This window comes from Dermacentor albipictus, chromosome 1 (genome assembly GCF_038994185.2).
Source record: "Dermacentor albipictus isolate Rhodes 1998 colony chromosome 1, USDA_Dalb.pri_finalv2, whole genome shotgun sequence".
In the NCBI taxonomy this organism is placed as follows: Eukaryota; Metazoa; Arthropoda; class Arachnida; order Ixodida; family Ixodidae; genus Dermacentor; species Dermacentor albipictus.
Genome location: NC_091821.1, coordinates 285,120,066 through 285,140,272, shown reverse-complemented (window position 1 = coordinate 285,140,272; position 20,207 = coordinate 285,120,066). Strand labels below are relative to the sequence as shown.

Genomic DNA, 20,207 nt, shown 5'->3' with positions numbered 1-20,207 from the left:
ATGGTGTTATCAAGTCATCCTGCAGCCCTTGGTCGTCTCCCATAGAACTCATTAACACTTTCCTGTCCGCGCCTATGCCCGTCGACAGTATGTTGTCGATGGTTTCAACGTCGATTTTCTCCCGTTCGGAGCACTTATGGACAGCTGGCGCCATCCAGTGCATAAAAGGACAACTATTTTTCAGGTTTTGCTTTTGTGTTTCTTTTTTTTTGGCCACGGGAGGGATTTTTAAAACGCCTTTTAATCGCGCTTGACGAGTGCACGTAGTTTCGGATATGGCGTCGAGGACGTGCACAACTGCTCCTCAGAAACGGCGAGTTTCGATGGATTCTGATGAGTCTGCATCAGAATTTTGTGATGGTGGTAGCAGCGGAGACTCGGGAGATGATTTTGACTCATCTGACTTCAGCACGGACGGTGAAAGCGCATCAAATAGCCCCGGAACGTCGACAGGTATCCGCCGGTAAGTTCCGTTTTCCACTCCGAGCCATTTTATCGTGGCCGCGATCAGATCTAAAGACATGCAGCGTGTTCTAAAAGCTACGGCTCTTATCTGCAGGGTGTCAACGTTGTTGGACAGGACCACTTGTCGGCGGCGGCACAAAGAGTGGAGTTTTGCGCGAGAAGACGGCTGGGAGTTGACCTCGGCATTGCGCTCCTCAGTGTTGCCCGGCGCTTCGCAAGAGCCGTCGACTTCTTCGCGCTGTTCTTCACGATCGCCGAGATATGCTACATTACTAATAAATATGCGTTGATGCAAATTTTGGAGAAGCAATCATACAGTGAGAGAGACGGATCTTGGAAAGAAGTGACTCCCGATAAGATGAAGAAGTTTATCGGACTTCTCATTTACATGGGTATTGTACAAGTGCCGCGCTTGCACTGCTACTGGAACACACAGAAAATATTTTCTGGTCAGCTTCCACCTTCGGTAATGCCAAGAAATCGATTCAAAGCGTTGCTTGCATTCCTGAGTGTGTCCGACCCTGAGAAGACAACTGCCGCATCCCATGGCAAGCTGCATCGCGTAGCTTCGCTGCTGAAGCACATCAACGCCTCATCTGCCCAATTTTTCTAGCCTGATCGGAGCCTCTTCATTGACGAGAGGATGGTAAAGTCCAAAGGCAGATCCGGAATTAGACAGTACATGCGGGACAAAGTGATTAAGGGGGGATATAAATTGTGGGTTTTGGCGAACTCCAAATCTGGTTACACTGTTCAGTTCAGTGTATACACAGGAAAGCGTGAAGCACCAAGCGCACATGGGCTGGCATTCGATGTTGTGACGCAACTGGCAGAGGACTACCTAGATCAAGGTTACATCATTTATTTAGACAACTTTTACACGTCGACATCCTTGTTTGTACACTTGTTGGAGCGCAAGACGCTTGCTTGTGGCACAACGCGCAAGGATCGTCTGGGCTTTCCAGCCGAGCTCAAGGACACCCAATGGGAAAAAAAAAAAGCAAAGAGAGGAGATGTTTGCTGGCTACGGGATCAGAACATTCTTAATTTACAATGGAAGGACAAGCGTGTTGTTCACATGATGTCGACAGCCCACACAGCCAACAAATTCGTACTTGCGAAGCGCAGAAGGAAAGTGAACAATAAGTGGGAAGAGGTATCGGTGAAAAAGCCAATGCTGATTGACAAGTACAATGTGGGCATGCTCGGCGTCGATAAATCGGACTGCCTGATTGGGACATACAATGTTCTGATGAAGTGCATGCGCTGGTGGAAAGCGCCGTTTTTCCACAGTATAGATATTGCTGCTGTCAACAGCTTTATTCTATTTGATGGGCACCTTCGGCAGCATCCCGAAGTGCCTGAATTGTCAAGAGGTTCGCGCTTTGATCAGTTCGCGTTCAGGCTAAAGCTGGTGGAGCAGCTCATAGGACTTGATGAGCAACAACATCCAGACCCCAAGGCTCCTCCTGCTGTTCCCGCTACATGTGCCCCTAAGGATCAACAGCACAAGCCCCAGAAGCTACAAAGATACAGGAACTGCAAATTGTGCTATCAAGAACGAAAAGTGGAACAAAAAATGAACGTTTTCTGCGAGACGTGCTCCGCAAACATGTGCTTCACCACATCACGCAACTGCTTTGTGCCGTGACATGATAGCCACTAGGGATAACATTTTCCTTTGTAAAAAAATAACTTATACAGATAGAAAGTTTATATTTGCAGGAATGTTGTATACGGCCTGTTCCTTCAAAATGTATATTTTGAATTTTTTTTATGTTGTCTTGATGCAAAGCAGCATCGACGTTTTTGCGGAGTTTTCTCGTTGTTACAAATTTTTTATTAAGTGTTTTTTTTTTCAATAAATTGGTAATAAATGTTTGCTTTCGAATAACACCATTAAAAAGCACATTCCCTCTTCTACAAATTGATACTGAACATTTTAATATCAAACATTTGGTGTAGCAGCAAAAAAAAAATGTTTACTAGACCACCCGAAAACTGCTTATTTTCCCGCGGACAGGAAAGTGTTAAGAAAAAAGATGGCTCGATTCGTTTCTGTGTGGACTATCGTCGCCTCAACAAGATTACACGAAAAGATTTCTATCCTCTACCGCTCGTAGATGACGCCCTGGATTGTCTACATGGTGCCGAATTCTTTTCTTCTTTGGACTTGTGATCAGGCTATTGGCAAGAGCCAGTAGATGAATCCGACCTCTCGAAGACAGCTTTCATTATGCCTGATGGCCTTTGTAAGTTTACAGTAATGCTATTCGGCCTCTGCAATGCGCCCGTGACATTCGAAAGGATGATGGACAATATTCTGCGAGGCCTCAAATGGAAGACGTGCTTGTGTTACTTAGGCGACGTGGTAGTTTTCTCCCCTGATTTCACCACTCACCTCTGTCGTCTACGCGAAGTCCTTACTTGCCTTACCACCGCCGGCCTTCAACTTAACTTGAAAAAGTGCCGCTGTGGAGCCCGCCAGCTGACCATACTTGGCCATGTCATGTCCAAAGACGGCGTCCTTCCCGACCCTGACAAGTTTGGACTGTCGCAGAATTTCCGCGGCCGACTACAGTGAAAGAGCTCCGAAGTTTTGTCGGTCTTTGCTCTTATTTTCGACGCTTTTTGTGCAATTTTGCCTGCATCATCGCTCCCCTGACGAAGCTCCTGGCTGGCCCTGGTGACCTTCGCGATTGGACTCCGGCATGTGACCAAGCCTTCACCACTTTGCGTCGTCTGCTTACCTCACCGCCTGTTCTATGCCACTACGACCCGAGTGCACCGACCGAAGTTCATACGGACGTCAGTGGCGTTGGTCTCGGAGCCGTCCTTGCGCAACACAGCCCTGGCTTTCCAGAATATGTGGTTGCATATGCGAGTCGTGCTCTCAAGAAGGCAGAAACCAATTATTCTGTCACAGAAAAAGAATGTTTGGCTATAGTTTGGGCCTTGAACAAATTTCGCCCATACTTGTATGGCCGTCCAATCGACATTGTGACAGACCACCACACGCTCTGCTGGCTTTCATCACTGAAAGACCCGTCGAGGCGTTGGTCTCTACGGCTCCAAGAATTTGACATTCGCGTAATCTATCGATCCGGGCGTCAACATTCTGATGCAGGTGCACTCTCCCGATCGCCCATGCGATCCAACGAAATGCCACCCTCATCCATAGAGTGCCCGGTTGCTACGCTTGGTGTTACTGACATGCCGCAAAAAAGATCCATGGATTGCGTCTCTCATTGACATTCTTAAAAGTTCTTCAATGGCTACATGTCCTCAAGCCCTTCATTGCCAAGCCACCCATTTCGTGCTACGGGACGCCATCTTGTACTGCCGAAACTATCAGCCAGATGGTCGCAAATGGCTACTAGTCATCCCTTGCCATTTGCGTTCCGACATATGCACGTATTTCCACGCCGACCCACAACAAGCTCATGCTGGCGTCCTGAAAACCTACGAGCGGCTCCGCCAGTGGTACTACTGGCGCAGCATGTATTATTATGTTTGCAAATACATCACTGACAGTCTCGTGCAGCCTGTCAGTGGTGCAAGACATCTCCTCATGAGACAGGCCCTCTGCAACCTTTACCGTGTCCTGCACATCCTTTTGATCGGGTTGGCATTGACCTTTATGGGCCTCTTCCATGCACTGCTAACGGAAATCGTTGGATAATTGTCGCAGTAGACCACCTCACAAGATATGCTGAAACTGCTGCACTTGCTTCGGCTGCTACTCGTGGCGCCACTGCATTCATCTTACGGCATTTCATCTGACGGCACGGCGCACCGCGAGAACTGCTCAGCGACCAAGCCCGTGTCTTCTTGTCCGAAGTTATTAATGAGCTACTCGCTGCGTGCCGCACTATTCACCGCACCACTACGGTGTATCATCCACAGACTAACGGTCCAACGGAATGATTCAACCGCACTCTTGGCGGCACGCTCACCATGTATGTTGCGTCTGATCATTGCAATTGGAACTATGTCCTCTCTTTTGTGACGTGCGCATAAAATACCACCGTTAGGCTACCACAGGCTTCTCACCATTTTTCCTTCTTTATGGACGTGAACCATCCACTACCCTCGACACTGTCCTACCATATCACCCGGATGCCTCTCAATTAACCCCTCTTTCCGAAGTTGCTCGCCATGCTGAAGAGTGCCGCCAACTAGCCCGCTCATTCACGTCGGATACCCAAAGAATCCACAAAGATCGCCACGACAACGATCAGCCCACACAGTCCATCACCGTGGACTCTCACATCTGGCTTCGGCTGCCCTTCCAAGCTCCAGGCCTTAGCCCAAAGCTTGCTCCGAAATATCAGGGTCCGTACTGGATCGTCGCGTGTAGATCGCCTGTAAATTATGTGGTCAAACCGGTGACTCCATCTTCAGACAAACGCTGCCGTGGCCGCGAGACGGTTCACATCAGCCGCCTGAAGCCGTACCACGACCCCTTTATCGTGTCATCACCTTAGGTCGTCAGGATCTCCTCTTCGCCACGGGGGAAATTGTAGCGGGTAATATGCATGTGGCGCTGTGTGGACTGCCACTGTTGCGGCGCGAGACCCGAGCTCGGGCTGCTGATGCGAAGGGCTAGGACTCGTAATCAAGAGCTACTTGCGATCCCTCGAATATGCTGCAATAAACCTCATTTCAGTAGTTAAATTAACAAGTTTTTTCCCAAAAACTCATTTTAAAAAATAAAATTTTAAAAAGCTGCGGTTTTAATTTTTGAAATGATTTTGGATGGAAGTCTGCTTATGTTGGGCAAAATGTAGGTGCGATAATGTGTTTTCTCATTTGCTTTATTCACAAAATATAACGGGCCAAAGTGGCCCATGTTGCGTATGCTGGCTTCAGTGCCTTTGCTGGTTGTCTGTCTATCACTTTGCATTGTATGCAAATCTAGCTTTAATTTTTTTGTTTCAGAACTTCGCTCTGGCAGCTTGTTTTCAACAAAAATGTATTGTCAGATTTTATTTGTGTCTAGCATGTGTGGGGGTGGGGGGGCTGCCACCCTCTAAAGTGCTAATGAGTACTGAGTTTGCAGTACTTATTACGCGATGCCTGTGTGGGCAAGTGTGATGCCTGTGGGGGCATCGCACTTACGCCTCCATTATTCGTTTGTCAACAGCATTCCAGAAACCATGAGTGCATGTTGTGGCTGACTTTGCCAAAACCTGCCTGATGCACACAGTAAATCACCCGTAAGATGTACCAAGGCAGGCTAAACTGTAAACGATGGAGCACTCCCATAATCAGCTGGTGTGCCGTTATAGAGGCGCTAATTCACTGCCTGCTTCCTATCCCCCACATGCAATGGATACTGGAACCTTCTCCGGCACCACTGCGTGCGACTCGCACTGTGCCTTCCTAAAAACTTATTTGAGTCATTTCCCGAGTTATTTTGTTTCCCGTTATGTTTTCCACATCACTCGCAGATAACGTCTTCCTGTCTTACCTCGACCGTCACCTCTGCGTTTCAGCTGTCTGAAAACATGCCGTGCAGCATGAGTGAGCCAAAGGCTCCCAAAGTTGCCTAATTTATGATGTTTTGTCTTTACCTTGCTGGTGCACTTTCATTGTCCGATAACGAGTGTGACCCACACATTTTCACAGTGAAAAGCTTTAGACGGCCTTGTTCATAGAACACGAAACTGCGAGACATTCTGGAGGCTGTCACGACAGTGGCGCAGAAAAAGCGACAGAAAGAGTGCAGTGCAGTTCATTATAAACATTTCGACTTGGTCTAACTGTTCACTACACGCGATGCATGCGGCTCATAGCTCGGTCTGAGTATTCTGTACCGATTATTTACACGTTCACAAGAACCAGATTGCTATGAAAAAGAATTTTCGGTGCCTAAACATTTTGGATGTTGCCTCTCGGCGGAAGCTACTGCCAGAAGCTGAGCATATTCGCGACATCGGCAAGGTCTGCGAGCACTGCTTTACGTGTCTCACGGAAATCCTGTGTTCATCTTGTGACACCCGTGATGAAGCAGACGAGGCATTCCTTCAGGAAGAAGTGATTGATGACTTGAACAGATACGTCCACCTTTCTTCTGATGTTTCACCATTGAAGCCACCATCTTGCATTCACAAACGCAGCAGTCTATCTTACTCAAAAAGAAAATGGGCCGAGATTGAAAGCATCGTGGTGACAAAGGTACGTTCAACTTTAAGCGCTGCATACGGATGCGTCAGTGCACCGAACCGTCTTGGACAGAATGTGGTGCATGCGCTGGCTGGTTAAATAGCTTGAGCAAGCGTAAGAGGCTTCAACGTCCTATCGAGAGTGCCTCCATTTGTTAAGCATCGTGCCTTCAGAAGTTGAGAACAAATGCGTTCAAGAGGCAGTCCCAGTTTTCACAACGTACATGCTCAGAAAAGCCCAAAATTGGCGTGAGAAACATGCAATGTGGTCAGATTTTGATCTGTACTCGAGGTCAGGGTTAAGCCCATCGGATGTACGAGCTGTGCTCGACTACTTCACCAAGGACAAACTTGGGTGCCCTCGGCAGAGCCCAGACAAGAAAGATGTGTCAGTCATCACAAACGGCCAGAGAGAGTATGTTTCAAAGTGGTTTATAACACCTTCTATCCGCGAGACATTCTAGATGTTCAAAGCAATCCCTTCGAAAGTGCCATTGCCCTGTCAAAGTTTTACAGCCTGTGTTTTACAGCCCGCACCACAACAAGATGTTTCACCCACCGTGGTTGCTCAGTGGCTATGGTATTGGGCTGCTGAGCACGAGGTCGCGTGATCGAATCCCGGCCACGGCGGCCACATTTTGATGGGGGTGAAATGCGAAAACACTCGTGTACTTAGATTTAGGTGCACGTTGAACCCCAGGTGGTCAGAATTTCCAAAGTCCTCCACTACGGCGTGCCTCATAATCAGAAAGTGGTTTTGGCACGTAAAACCCCATAATTTTTTAACAAGAGGTTTGTGTTTGCGTTTATTGCGCTAATGCCAACCTTTGAGTCTCCGCGCTTGAGAACGTAGCCGGCATGGAAATCTCATTGGAAGGCATGAAAGCATTGTGCCTTTGCGGCTCCCCAACTGCAGATTGTATGTTAGGTGAATGCAAGTGCTGCCCATAGAGTGTAAGCATCACTTTGGCCAATCTGGGAATGGTCAACGAGGACGAGCACACATGTGCTGTTTGGGAAAGCAGTGACTTGATCAAGAAGACGTCGTCTCTCCAACCCTTTGGGTGAAAGAACTCCGTGAATGGGTGACCAAATTGATTCCTCATGAATACATACGCCACACTCAAGCCACGGCCATTCGTGAGGCAATCAAGTACGAGCAGCGCAGAAGCATTGTTCTGCATTTTGAATTTGCAGAAAACTGGACTGTCATTCTCCAGGGTGTCTACCAACCGGGAAAACTGGGAGAACCGGGAATCCTCAGGGATGTTGAGTAGTCTGGAAAAACTCAGAGAAACCTCTGGGAATTTGTGCTTCTATCACGGAAAATTGGCTGTAATTTTATTGAAAGGGTCAAAAGTCGAGGTAATGCTGGCTCGAGTAACAGCAGGAATCGTAATGAATCGTCTTTGATGCACTGTCATTGGCTGGAGGAGTTTCCAGTGCACAGTCAACGACGGACTTTCTGGATTCCCGATAATTTGGACGTCTTCGGCGAACCACCACATACCCCATAGAGACAATGTATCAGGACGTCTGAAATTTTGGACGTAAGAACTCTTCGCCGTCCGATTTTCCAAAGGTTTTGCCGTGACCACAGGTTCGAAACGGCATTAATCAAAGCCACCACCACTGCCATTTTGATTACCTGGCCGCCTGGAACCAGCGCTCTCGCACGCAGATCCGCTGGCAGCCATAGCCACCACGTCGGCAACGCTAGGACTAGCTGCTTCGACGTTCGCTATGAAGCTTCTCGGCATTGGTTGTCGTGTTTTTTATTGAAAGAATTCGCTGCTGTCAGCAATGGCACGTACTCGACCTTTGTGGTCCTCGCGGTTGGCTTAGAAGCTTGGAAAGCACGGGTGCGTTGCATAATGCCGGTTCCTGAAAGTCAGCTTCGCCTCCGTACATCAATGTTACTTGGTGAAGCTTATGCAAAAGTATTGCAGTGAAGCATAACAAGCGTGGGAAGGGGCTGTTGCCATGGGACACAGTATGTATTCCTTAATTACACACGCGTGTACTCGGTATTTCATGTCACAGTACGAGCACCGATATGCCTAATACGTGCGCCGGCAGGCCTTCAGAGCGCTTTCGAATGTACCTGTGGCGGTTTGAGCCCTTAAGGGCACTAAATGATACGCAATAATTTTTTCCAATTGGCCAATTTTTCTGACGTTTTCGCGGCCCCAGGGGGTTCGAAAAATCAGACGTGGACTGTGCAACTGACCAAGAAGATGCTTCAAGTGGTCTGTGGGGCGAACGAGTGGCGGAAGGAGGACTAGAACAGAAAGGACCTACGCATTGAGGAATGAACGGGAAAGGAAGCGTGCTGCTGCCGTTTTGAAGGAGCTTGAGCTCAAAAAAGGAAGTGTTGGCTGATGCAGAGATGCAGGTGTCTCTCATTCAAACCAAAATAAACTCTTTAAAGCAGTGAAACAAAACACTGAGGCGTCGTGCGTGGGCTGAGAGTATGTCAGGACAGTTGAGGTTGACTTACGAGCTGTTGAGAGAGAATTTCAATCCGACAGCGTTTGGGCCTCATACCACTGGGCTTGCTATCAGTTTATAGAAGTAGCTCATATTCGAAAATATTTGCTTCTGTATGCTTCTCCTTTTTATTTGTATTTGAGAATGTCAGACTCGATTTGCAATTTTTTTCGAAAACATCTTATTTGCTCTGCATTTTACTAAACCCTTCGATCTATTCTCTTTTTGAATAACATAAACTCTACTCTTTAGTATTCAAATTGGACAAAATCATTTTTCTTTTTATTTCATTTTTCATTTCATTCGTTAATACTGTCAGCCTCATTCAGGGGCTGTAACAGGAGTGGAAAAAACAAAACGAAACTGAACAGCAAAATATGTAGTACAGAACATATTGAAAACCATAGCTATACATTAGTTAAAAAAAAAAATAAAAGATCATCTCGGGAAATACAGACATAAACAAAACAATAATGCATCACTTTAATTCTTTTGTATGCTTACTAGAGGGTGACAGCATCGGGCGATATGGTTTCAGCCCATCTTGACATAAAACATAGTTCTGCATCACTCAGGGAATTTCGCAAAGGCGCTCAGGGAAAACCTAGAAAACTCGTGGAATTCGGAAATGTCAACTTGGTAGACACCCTGTAATCTCTCAAATAAAGCACAATCGTACCATTGGCACAAGAAACAAGTCTCCATTTTCACCTGTGTCATCATGACTAAGAAAGCAACGTGCAGCTTTGCTGTCATAAGCTACAACATGCATCACGACACCGTGCATGCCTGCTACGCCGTTGTCGAGTGCACGAAGCGTTAGATGAAAATGCACCCATCTACTGTTGCGTAACATACATCAGCGATGGTACAGCAAGCCATTTTAAAAATGGTACCAACTGTATGAGTTGTGCCACTCCAAGTATACATCTGCAAGGCAGATATTTTGTGTCACCGGGCATAGGAAAAACGCCTGTGACAGTATGGGTGAGCTCCTTAAGCACCAGGCTTCCTTGCACAACCTGATGTATGGAAGCGCCGCCTCCATTCATTCGGCACACGAGGTGGTCTCCCAAATTAGCGGAAACCTCAAGAATGTGGCCTGTTTCATGCGCCAGCTGCAGCCATCGAGGAGCATCCTCAGCAAAAGTCAGTGGAGTGGAAGTCAGTGCCGCGTGTGCTGGGGATTCAGTCAGGCCATGTGTGGGTGTTTGCTGGCGATCAGTCAAGTGGACATGCGCTGTCCGTTGCGATAACTGCCGCTAGCCAGCTGACGGTGATTAAACCCTTTCAAATACCAACTGCAAAGGACACGCAATAAATTTGTTTCAGCATCAAAAGTAGTGTTGAGTTAGTTCTCTCTTGCGTCCCAGAAAGCAAAGCAGAAAACACATTCTCTATTCTTGCCACAGTAAAAAACCCAGATAAACCTTCCTTCATTTGTGACGACCGTTACCTTTTCTTTTTTTTTTAAGAGAGAATAAAGGTTAACAAACTGTGATGAGTTATCGCAGCACTAAAGCCAGCAGGCTCAGCATGAGCCACTTGCCCGTTAGATTTTGTGAAGCAAATAAGGAAACATATCGCGCCCACGTTTTGCCCAACGCAAGTGGACTTCCATACAAAAATTTTTCGAAAATTGTAATCGGAGCTTTTTTTGTATAATATTTTGGAAAATGAGTTTGTTTTAAACTTGTTTAACTATATTTTGTTCTGTTGTGTTTCATGTAGAAAAATAATATTTTGCATAAATGTTGCGAAGAGAACATTCTATGTTTGGCACTTTTTTCAAGTTTCTGTGTGAAATAAAAATTCGCCAAGACACATCAAAGTTGCAAAATTTTTCTGATTTAGGCCATGTTTGGAGTTTTACATTTTTTTAATTTGAGGACAGCATAAAAACCTCATAGAACTAATTTACTGTGAAGCATATTAGAAGGAACAGAAAAGGTTTTCGACACAACGTTCTTGGCGTTTAATTCAGCCGTGAGATTGGAAAATATTGTGGTAAGGAATAAGAGGACGTTCGTGCCGCCATCTTCAAATATATTTTATTTTTTTGCTTGCTGGGAAACTTTTCGGGAACATTTTCGACTCCGCACAGCTCACCCGCCGTTGTTGCTTAGTGGCTATGGTGTTGGGCTGCTAATGCTAAGCACGAGGTCATGGAATCGAATCCCGGCCACTGCGGCCGCATTTCGATGGGGGCAAAACGCGAAAACACCTATGTACTTAGATTTAGGTGCATGTTAAGGAACCACAGGTGGTCCAAATTTCTGGAGTTCCCCATAATTTAATTTAATTAATTCTGCACAGCTCAAGTATTCCTACATGACATATAAAGAAACCGCACAAAACAAAAATATCGTGCAGACATGTATGTTCGATCTCTTGTAGAATTGCCCACTTGCGTGATAGACGTCGACTCTCCAGCTGGGAGCGTAGCGACTGCACAGGGAAGGGCAAATGGCATTTGGTTTGAAATTTAAGCTCTTTCCGCTGCACGTGGGGATGTAATACTTAGCAGACATTGGCCGCTAACACGCATTGTATACACTACTCTTGTCAGCTCAAAATGGCCAGACCTGGCGAGGAGCCCTTTAACCCATTCGCTTCCGCGGCTTCGACGGGCGTTCCCGCCGGGCTGTTCCGGGCAAATTTCGGCGCCACGGACTGCCGTGTATGGCGTCGTAAGGAAGCCTTCATAGCACCGGCTATTGCAGTCCCACATGAAAATTTTTTGTTTTATTTTGTTTGGGAATGTTTTCTGGAAGCACTGCACTCGGAGTACCTTGCGAGTGTGGAAGGTCTTGAACAGACGGGCATGTGAAGTGCCACTCCACATTTCTCGCACTCCCACCGTCTCTTGCTCTTCTTCCCCTGAGCTTTACAGATGTGACATTGCCTGGATGGATTTTGCTTGATCGCGTTCGGTGAGATTTGCCGAGGGAAGTGAGCCCACTCACAGGCTTCTAGCTGCATCGGTGAAGCACCAACAGGCAATTTGCCTCGTCGTTGATATCCCGGTAGCACAGCGTCTTCGATCAGCTGTTCGGCCAGGTCGACTTTCCAGTCCGTGTAGCTCACTCGCTTTCCTGTAATCTTGCCCAATAGGACGTAGCTGTTGTAAACAGCGATATCCATGATGTAAAAAAATACCTTCTTGTATCCTTTTGCGTACCTTCGCATTATAGGAAAGGAAGCGAGCTGTTGATCTTCTTGATCCACACCTCCCATTCCACGGTTGTAGTCCTGCACACCCTGTGGCTTCAAAACAGGCAGGCCACTCTGGCGATTTTTCTTGCCGGTGTCAGTCACACTGGCTGTTTTGGGACACGTAGAGAGCATATTGACAGGCTTCTTGTCCTGCCATGTCAAAGCCATGATGCCTTGCGAGAAGAAGGCCTCGCACTCGCCTTTTTTTAGCTTCATCTTTTTGAGCTCCTTGGGCATGTTCTTACGGTACACCCTAACAGTACCCTCAGCGTTTGAACCTGCTTGGTTTATGCGAAGGAAAAGGAGTGGTGAAGAATACCAATTGTCCACGTAGATTGTGTGACCGTCCGCGAGAGGATCGCCTACAAGGTTGATGATGACAGCCTCGCTACACAACATTCCGATGGTAGCGGTAGTTTGCTCACATTTTCCTGTATAGACAGAGAAGTTCAGGCAGTAGCCACTAGCACATTCACACAGCTTGTAGAACTTTACCCCAAAACGGGCTCGTTTTGAGGGGCTGAATTGCACGTATGCGAGACCACGAAATTTCATCAAACTCTCGAGACCTTCTTTTGGAGAGTAGGCACTAACTGTAGACTTGATGATATAGTACAATACAGGTCGTAGCTTCTCCAGCTTGTCATCAGATGCTGCAAGGTTGCTGTCACAGAGATGTAGATATTGGGAGAGCGCCCTGAAACGTTGCCTGGGCATCACCGTTGTAAAAAATGGTGTGCAGATCACACTTCTTTGTGACCAATATGCCTGGATGCTGCTCTTTCGTACCTGGCTCATTAGCACGCACAGCGCGAAATAAACTTTCATCTCTCCTGGTGTCGTTTCATGCCATGTGGGGTGCGGCTTAGAAGCCTGTTTCTGCCTTGCATAAGCGTTGCTGTGCCTTGCAATCATGTCCCAAAAATCGTCTCCAAGGAGAGCGTCCAACAAACACAAAGCACTAGGAGTCTCACCTACTTTGAGCTGGATCGCTCGCTTGACTCCAGGACTTCCAGTAAAAGCCAGTTTCGAGACATTATCTGAGCGGTCTTTTTCCTCCCACTGCCAATCTTTATTTCTTGGCTTCTTGGAAGGCGGTGGGGAAGAGATCGGAGTGACTTCAGATACACACAGATTGCTTTCACAACCACTGCTGTTCTCACCGTCACTCTCATCGTCGCTACTTTGTGGGTCCGAGGTAGCTTCTGGATCATCACCACTGTCACTTTCATCATCACTTTGGAACACCAGCTCGAGAATTTCCTCACACGTGAGAGCTGTTTTCCTTCACGGCGCCATGCTCGATTCTCGAGACGCAGTGAACGACTCAACAGAAAAAGAGGAAACGCCAACTTCTTTTTTTTTTTGAACCATGCTCAAAAATAATGGACAACTATGTCCACCTGGTGTTAAAAAGACGAAACAACCCAACAACAGTGTAGAGGGAAGCGCTATCTATCGGGGCCTTTTAAAAACACATTTCTTCCAGAGGCCGGCGAACCGCCGGCTTATCGCAGTTTGGCCTTGGCCGAAGCGGCCGGCGGATCGCCGGCTTCGGAAGCGAATGGGTTAAAGTGAGTCTACTATGATTTGTTTGATATTATTTTATAATACTTTCTCACTATCTTTAGATGAGTTCTTTTTGTACTCTTGTGGCTGTCAACTTGTGCATATTACTCTGGTAATGTTACAATGGGAATATAAATTTCCTTGGTTCAGGCATGTTGCTTAGCTTTTTAATTTTCTCTTACTTTTTCATTATGCATACACAACATTGGGATGGCTTATTAAATATGCTCATGGCTTCATTGTGAGAAACATACTGGTCCATGTAAGCGAGTTTTTCTTAAAAGGTAAAAATTTACTGTCAATTCATGAGATTGCTTTCAGTACCTGGCATGTTAAAAAACAGGTTATTACCTTAACATAGCAAGTGTAGTGAGTTCGTCCCAAGTGGTCACTATTAATGCTCTGCTTGTGTCTTTTTGATCCAGTGTCTTTGAAGCATTTGGCAAAATCAGGAGCTGTAAACTGATCCCATCATCTACTCCTGGAAAGCACAAGTAAGTAAATTTTTATGTAACAAACCTGAATGTAATGAAATCCTTGACGCTCCCCCTGGTTCACAAGTCTTCCCACTCCTCAAGTTGGGGGAACATGGCAGGTATGCAGATTGAATAGTGGAACTCTTTCAGACCCACTTATAACAATATAGACTGCATCAATATAGTATTGGCACATATTTTTGAAGTTGTAGAAACTCTGCTTCTGGCACGTAGAAAAATCGCAAGTGTAAAGGTTGATAGTAAAGTTTGTCTCTCCCTGTTATCTCTTGGCATAGAGCATGGAACAATACAGCTAAGTATGATGACTGCACTTTACATACAAACATGGAGTCATCTTTATTCTAGTGAGTGCAGTTGTAAGAAAGAAGAATAGCAGCAGCAGCATAGCCAGCAGCATTCATTCATTTATTTTTATTCGAACAAGTCCATGTTAAGAAGAAACACAAGTAGGATGTCTAATGCAACACTTCGCAAACATATCTGCAGTTTCCATGTAAAGCAAAAAAATAAGAAGTATTCCAACTGGTGCATCACATTGCAAATGCATCTAATTACAAACTTGTGTTCGGGGTGTCTACCAACCGGGAAAACTGGGAATTCTCAGGGAATTTGACTAGTCTGGAAAAACTCAGAGAAAACTCGGGGAATTTGTGCCTCTATCGGGGAAAATTAGCTGTAATTTTATTGAAAGGGTTGAAAGTTGCGGTAATGCTGGCTCAAGTAACAGATGGAAATCGTAATGCATCGTCTTTGACGTCCTGTCGTCGGCTGGAGGAGTTGCCAGTATGCAGTCAACGACTGACTTTCCGGATTCCCGATAATTTGGACGGCTTCGTGGCACCACCATGTACCCCATAGAGTCAATGTATCAGAAACTCTGAAATTTCGGACGCAAGAACTCTTTGTCGTCCGATTTTCTGGACGTTTTGCCGTGACTTCAGGTCCGAAACGGCATTAATCAAAGCCGCCTCAAACCGACGCTCTTGCATGCAGATCCTCTGGCAGCCGTAGCCACCACTGCAGCAATGCTAGGCCTAGCTGCTTCGACGTTCACTTTGAAGCTTTTTGCCATTGAGTGCCGTGTTTTTTATTAAAAGAATTCGCTGCTGTCAGCAATGGCACGGACTCTGCCTTTGCGGTCCTCGCGGTTGGCTTAGAAGCTTGGAAAGAATGGTGCGTTACATAATGCCGATTCCTGAAAGTCAGCTTTGCCTCTGTACAGAAGGTGAAGCATTCGCAAAGGTATTGCAGTGAAGCATAACAAGTTCGGGAAGGGGCTATTGCCACGGGACACAGTATGTATTCCTTAATTACACACGCGTGCACCCGGTATTTCCTGTCACAGTACGAGCACCGATATGCCTAATACGTGTACCGACAGGCCTTCAGAGCATCTTCGAATGTGCCTGTGGCGGATTGAGCCCTTAAGGGCACTAAATGACATGCATTTATTTTTTCCAACTGGCCGATTTTTCTGACGTTTTCGTGGCCCCTAGGGAGTTGGAAAAATCGGACGTGGGCTGTGCAGCTGACCAAGAAGATGCTTCAAATGGTCTATGGGGCAAACGAGTGGCAGAAGGAGGACAAGAACAGAAAGGACCTACGCTTTGGGGAATGAGCGGGAAAGGAAGCGTGCTGCCGCCGTTTTGAGATCAAAAACCAAAGTGTTGACTGATGCCACACCTGTTGATGATGATGCAGGGACACCTGCCATTTATGCAGGTGTCCCTCATCCAAACCAAAATGAACTCTTTAAAGCAGTGAAACACAACACTAAGGCGTCGTGTGCAGGCTGAGAGTATGTCAGGACAGTTGAGGTTGACTTACGAGCTGTTGAGAGAGAATCTCAATTGTGACAAAGTTCGGGCCTCATACCACTGAGCTTGCTATCAGTTGATAGAAATAGCTCATATTCGAAAATATTTGCTTTTGTATGCATCTCCTTTTTTATTTGTACTTGAGAATGTCCGACTTGATCTGCAACATTTTTTGAAGACATTTTATTTGCTGTGCAATTTACTAACCCCTCCCTTCTATTCTCTTTTTTAATAACAAACACCACTCCTTAGTATTCAAATTGAATTAAGTTGCTTTTTAAAAAATTTTTTAATATGCTCACTAGAGAGTGACAGCATCGGACGATATGGTATCAGCTCGTTTTGATATTAAATATAGTTCTGCATCACTCAGGGAATTTTGCAAAGGCACTCAGGGAAAACCTGGAAAACTGAGGGAATTTGGAAATATCAACTTGGTAGACGCCCTGGTGTTATTACCAGCCATAAAATGATAATAATGTCGAACAATAAAAAAAGTCCATTAATATTCACCATACACTTCGCCATCACAAGAAAAGATGTTTTTTATTGCTCATTTAAACTCAGCAGTTGTTTTACAATTTCTAGCTTGAGTAACATTGGTAAGGGTCATAGTTTCATAGGTACATGTCATAGTTTGTCCTAAGCCTCTTTACTACTTTCGAAGTGCAATGAAAGCTGTATTTGGTGTTTCTGTTTTTTGTAAATTTCTCTATGTTACTGGTGAGGTGAGGCTTGCCCTACGAGCGACGGTCAGGGGTGCGATCGGAGATGGTTGTTCGGCGCGTTCGTTCGGTTACCGGTGCGCGCGATTGGCCTACTCCGCGCCGACGTCGCCAGCCGCGGGGCGCCGCCCCGTTTTTGGTGACGTCAAAATGAGGACACGCTCCTGTCAATCATCCGCCCACCGAGCATTTCGTCCGAACGCGACGGGAGTTGAGAAGTTTGGAGCGATCATACGGCTTCGCATGGCACGTCTGGTGGATTGGATTGGATCCAACAGGCGGCCTGTTCGGCTGCAGAATGGCACGTTTGCGAAACGCGTTTGAAGAAATGACAGAAAGTGAATTCCGGCGTCGTTTTTCTTTCTCGAAACAAATAATTCGTTGGTTGCACAGAGAAATCGACAACATCATCGGTGCCAGTGAGCCACTGGGATGTTGTCGCTGCCTCTTGAAAAGTGCGCCACTCTTCCCGTCGTTTTTTTTTCTTTTTCCTTCTCGCTGTGCGCGACACCACCTAGGGGCGACGCAAAGAACCTAATAGTTAAAAATTGCAGTAGTCACACGTACTACTATTTGAAAACGTGTTTGGGCTTGAGAAGAAAAATACATTTTTTTAGATAAAGATTTAATTCATTTGGAAGACGAGAAACATTTGGTTTTGTAGTATACTGCTTGCAAGCAGACGACAAACGACGGAAGTAAACTTCCGGGGAGGTCACCGCTTCCTGATTGGCTGCTCTCTCCGCCCCGCTGTCACAAATTTTGCATACTGCAACTTTGTGACGTTGCAGCAACTGAACAGAACGCGCAGCGAACAAAATATCTCCGATCGCGCCCCAGGAAAGGGTATGACACTCCAGAACTCTAGTGAATACTGCCCCACGAACCTAGCACGTACAGAAGGTGCATAAGCTTGTGCAAAGGTCGAACCGATCAGCCACTGGAAGGCATGCAGATGGTATCAGATATGTGTGTTCACATACACACATATTGTTACAAGCACGGGGAAAAGGGGTTTATTTAGGCGTGCGAGAACAGGAACGGCAGGCTACGAAGAACAGGAATGGTCGCTGCACAGTCTTCGTTCTCCTCTTCCCCTCTCTTCTTGATCCCCGCGTCCCTTTGACGCGCTTGGACGTAACATACCTCCCCTCGCAGACAAAGCCCCCAGGGCGAGTCAACTAGTTGGTCGTGGCGTGCATGATTTCAACCGTGCGACATGTGCGACTTGTGTCCTAGCAGAACGTCTACCAGTGTTCGTGAGGCGCGCGAGAGTATAGTTCACTTCGCTGACTTTGTCGATGACAACATACGGTCCATCGTAGTTTGCCAGCAGCTTTTGACACAAACCACGCTTCCTTGTGGGAGTCCAAAGCCAAACGAGATCACCAGGGTGATATGTAACAGGCCGATGTCGTGCGTCGCAGCGGGCTTTGGAGTTTTCTTGTGATGCCAAAGGCCGAAGACGCGCAAGTCGCCGAGCCTCTTCAGCGAGGCACAGCGTATTGGCGACCGTAGGATTGTCGTGGTGGTAAAAAGGGAGGACAGTGTCGAGCGTATACCGGGGCGGCCGAGCATATAGAAGGAAGAAAGGGCTGTAGCCGGTTGTGTCGTGCTTGGCGGTGTTGTAGGCGTAAGTAATAAACGGTAGAACTTCATCCCAATTCTTGTGATTGGACGCAACATACATGGAAAGCATATTGGTGATTGTTCGATGAGTGCACTCAGTGAGGCCGTTCGTTTGCGGATGATACGGCGTCGAGTGCCGGAGGTGCGAGTTACATAAACGCACAAGTTCTTCCACGATATCTGCCGTGAATTGACCTCCCCGGTCACTTATGATAACACCAGGCGGTCCATGGCGAAGAACAATAGCGTAAAGTAAGAAAAGCGACACTTCGGTGGCAGTTGCTGATGGCATAGCCGCCGTCTCGCAATAGCGTGTGAAATAGTCGGCGCAGACAATTATCCAGCGGTTCCCCTTAGATGACTTTGGAAAAGGGCCCAACAGATCAATTCCAACTTGCCGAAAGGGTGAGCTGGAAGGCGGCACAGGTTGAAGGAGACCAGATGGGGCAGTGGTTGGGCGTTTCCGACGTTGGCACTGTATGCAGCTGGCGACATAAAACTCAACCGAATGTCGCATCCGGGGCCAGTAAAAGCGTTCTTGAATGCGATAAAGTGTGCGCACAGTGCCTAAGTGACCAGAGGTAGGGTCATCGTGCATAGCCTGAAGGATTGCTGGCCGGAGACGCTCCGGCACCACTAGAAGGAAGCGTGCACTCGTGCTGGAGTAGTTCCTTTTGTACAGGAGCCCGTCACGTACACAGTAGCTGCTTGTTGCACTTGAATGGGCAGAAGTAAAGAGTGGCTCCAATTTAGTGTCTGTCCGTTGTTCTGCTTTGAACGCATCAATATCCGGAAAAGCGGGTGTCACAGAAGCGACAAGATGATCAAAATCGTCTGCGTCGCAGTCCGTCGTGGCAAGCGGCATACGGGAAAGGCAGTCTGCGTCAGCGTGTTTTCGGCCACTCTTGTAGGAAACAGTGAAGTTATATTCCTGCAACCTCAAAGCCCAGCGCGCAAGGCGATCACAAGGGTCGCGAAGGTTCACGAGCCAGCACAGGGAATGGTGGTCTGTGACGACTTGGAATGGGCGTCCGTACAGGTACGAGCGAAATCGCTGAACCGCAAAGATTACAGCGAGGCATTCTTGCTCTGTCACCGTGTAATTCCGTTCAGGTTTGCTTAATGAGTGGCTTGCATAAGCAATCACGTGCTGACGGTCGTCATAGCGTTGGACCAATATGGCACCCAGACCAACGCCACTAGCATCTGTGTGGATGTCTGTCGGCGCAGTAGGATTGAAGTGGCGAAGGATAGGTCGGGAGGTTAACAGGAACTTCAGCTGACGAAATGCAGAATCGCACTCGGGTGTCCACTCAAACCGTGCGTCTTTATGTAGCAGATTTGTCAGAGGATAAGCGACGTCAGCAAAACCAGGAATAAATCGGCGAAAGTAAGAGCAAAGACCCAGAAAACTACGAAGTTGCTTCACTGACTGCGGTGCACTGAATGCCTCGACAGCTGCCGTCTTGAGGGGATCAGGCCTGATACCGTCTTTGTCAACAAGGTGACCCAGCACAAGGGTTTGACGGTCACCAAAGTTACATTTCTTGGAGTTCAGAACCAGGCCAGCGTTTTTGATGCAGTCGAGGACAATATCCAGGCGCGTATTGTGCTCATTGAATGTGCGCCCGA

At 46.9% G+C, this 20,207-nt stretch overlaps 1 protein-coding gene and 1 pseudogene across 3 annotated transcripts in view; one reads left to right on the top strand and one right to left on the bottom strand.

The window, feature by feature from the left end:
* hfp (Poly(U)-binding-splicing factor hfp) overlaps positions 1–20,207 on the top strand; it is a 322,321-nt gene that overhangs the window by 102,000 nt on the left and 200,114 nt on the right. For all 3 annotated transcript variants that reach the window (XM_070531376.1, XM_070531377.1, XM_070531378.1), the window contains exon 6: positions 14,333–14,401. In XM_070531376.1, the coding sequence (XP_070387477.1) occupies positions 14,333–14,401 (69 nt within the window). The remainder of the gene's footprint in view (positions 1–14,332; positions 14,402–20,207) is intronic.
* Positions 1,871–12,575, bottom strand: LOC139054960 (piggyBac transposable element-derived protein 4-like; annotated as a pseudogene).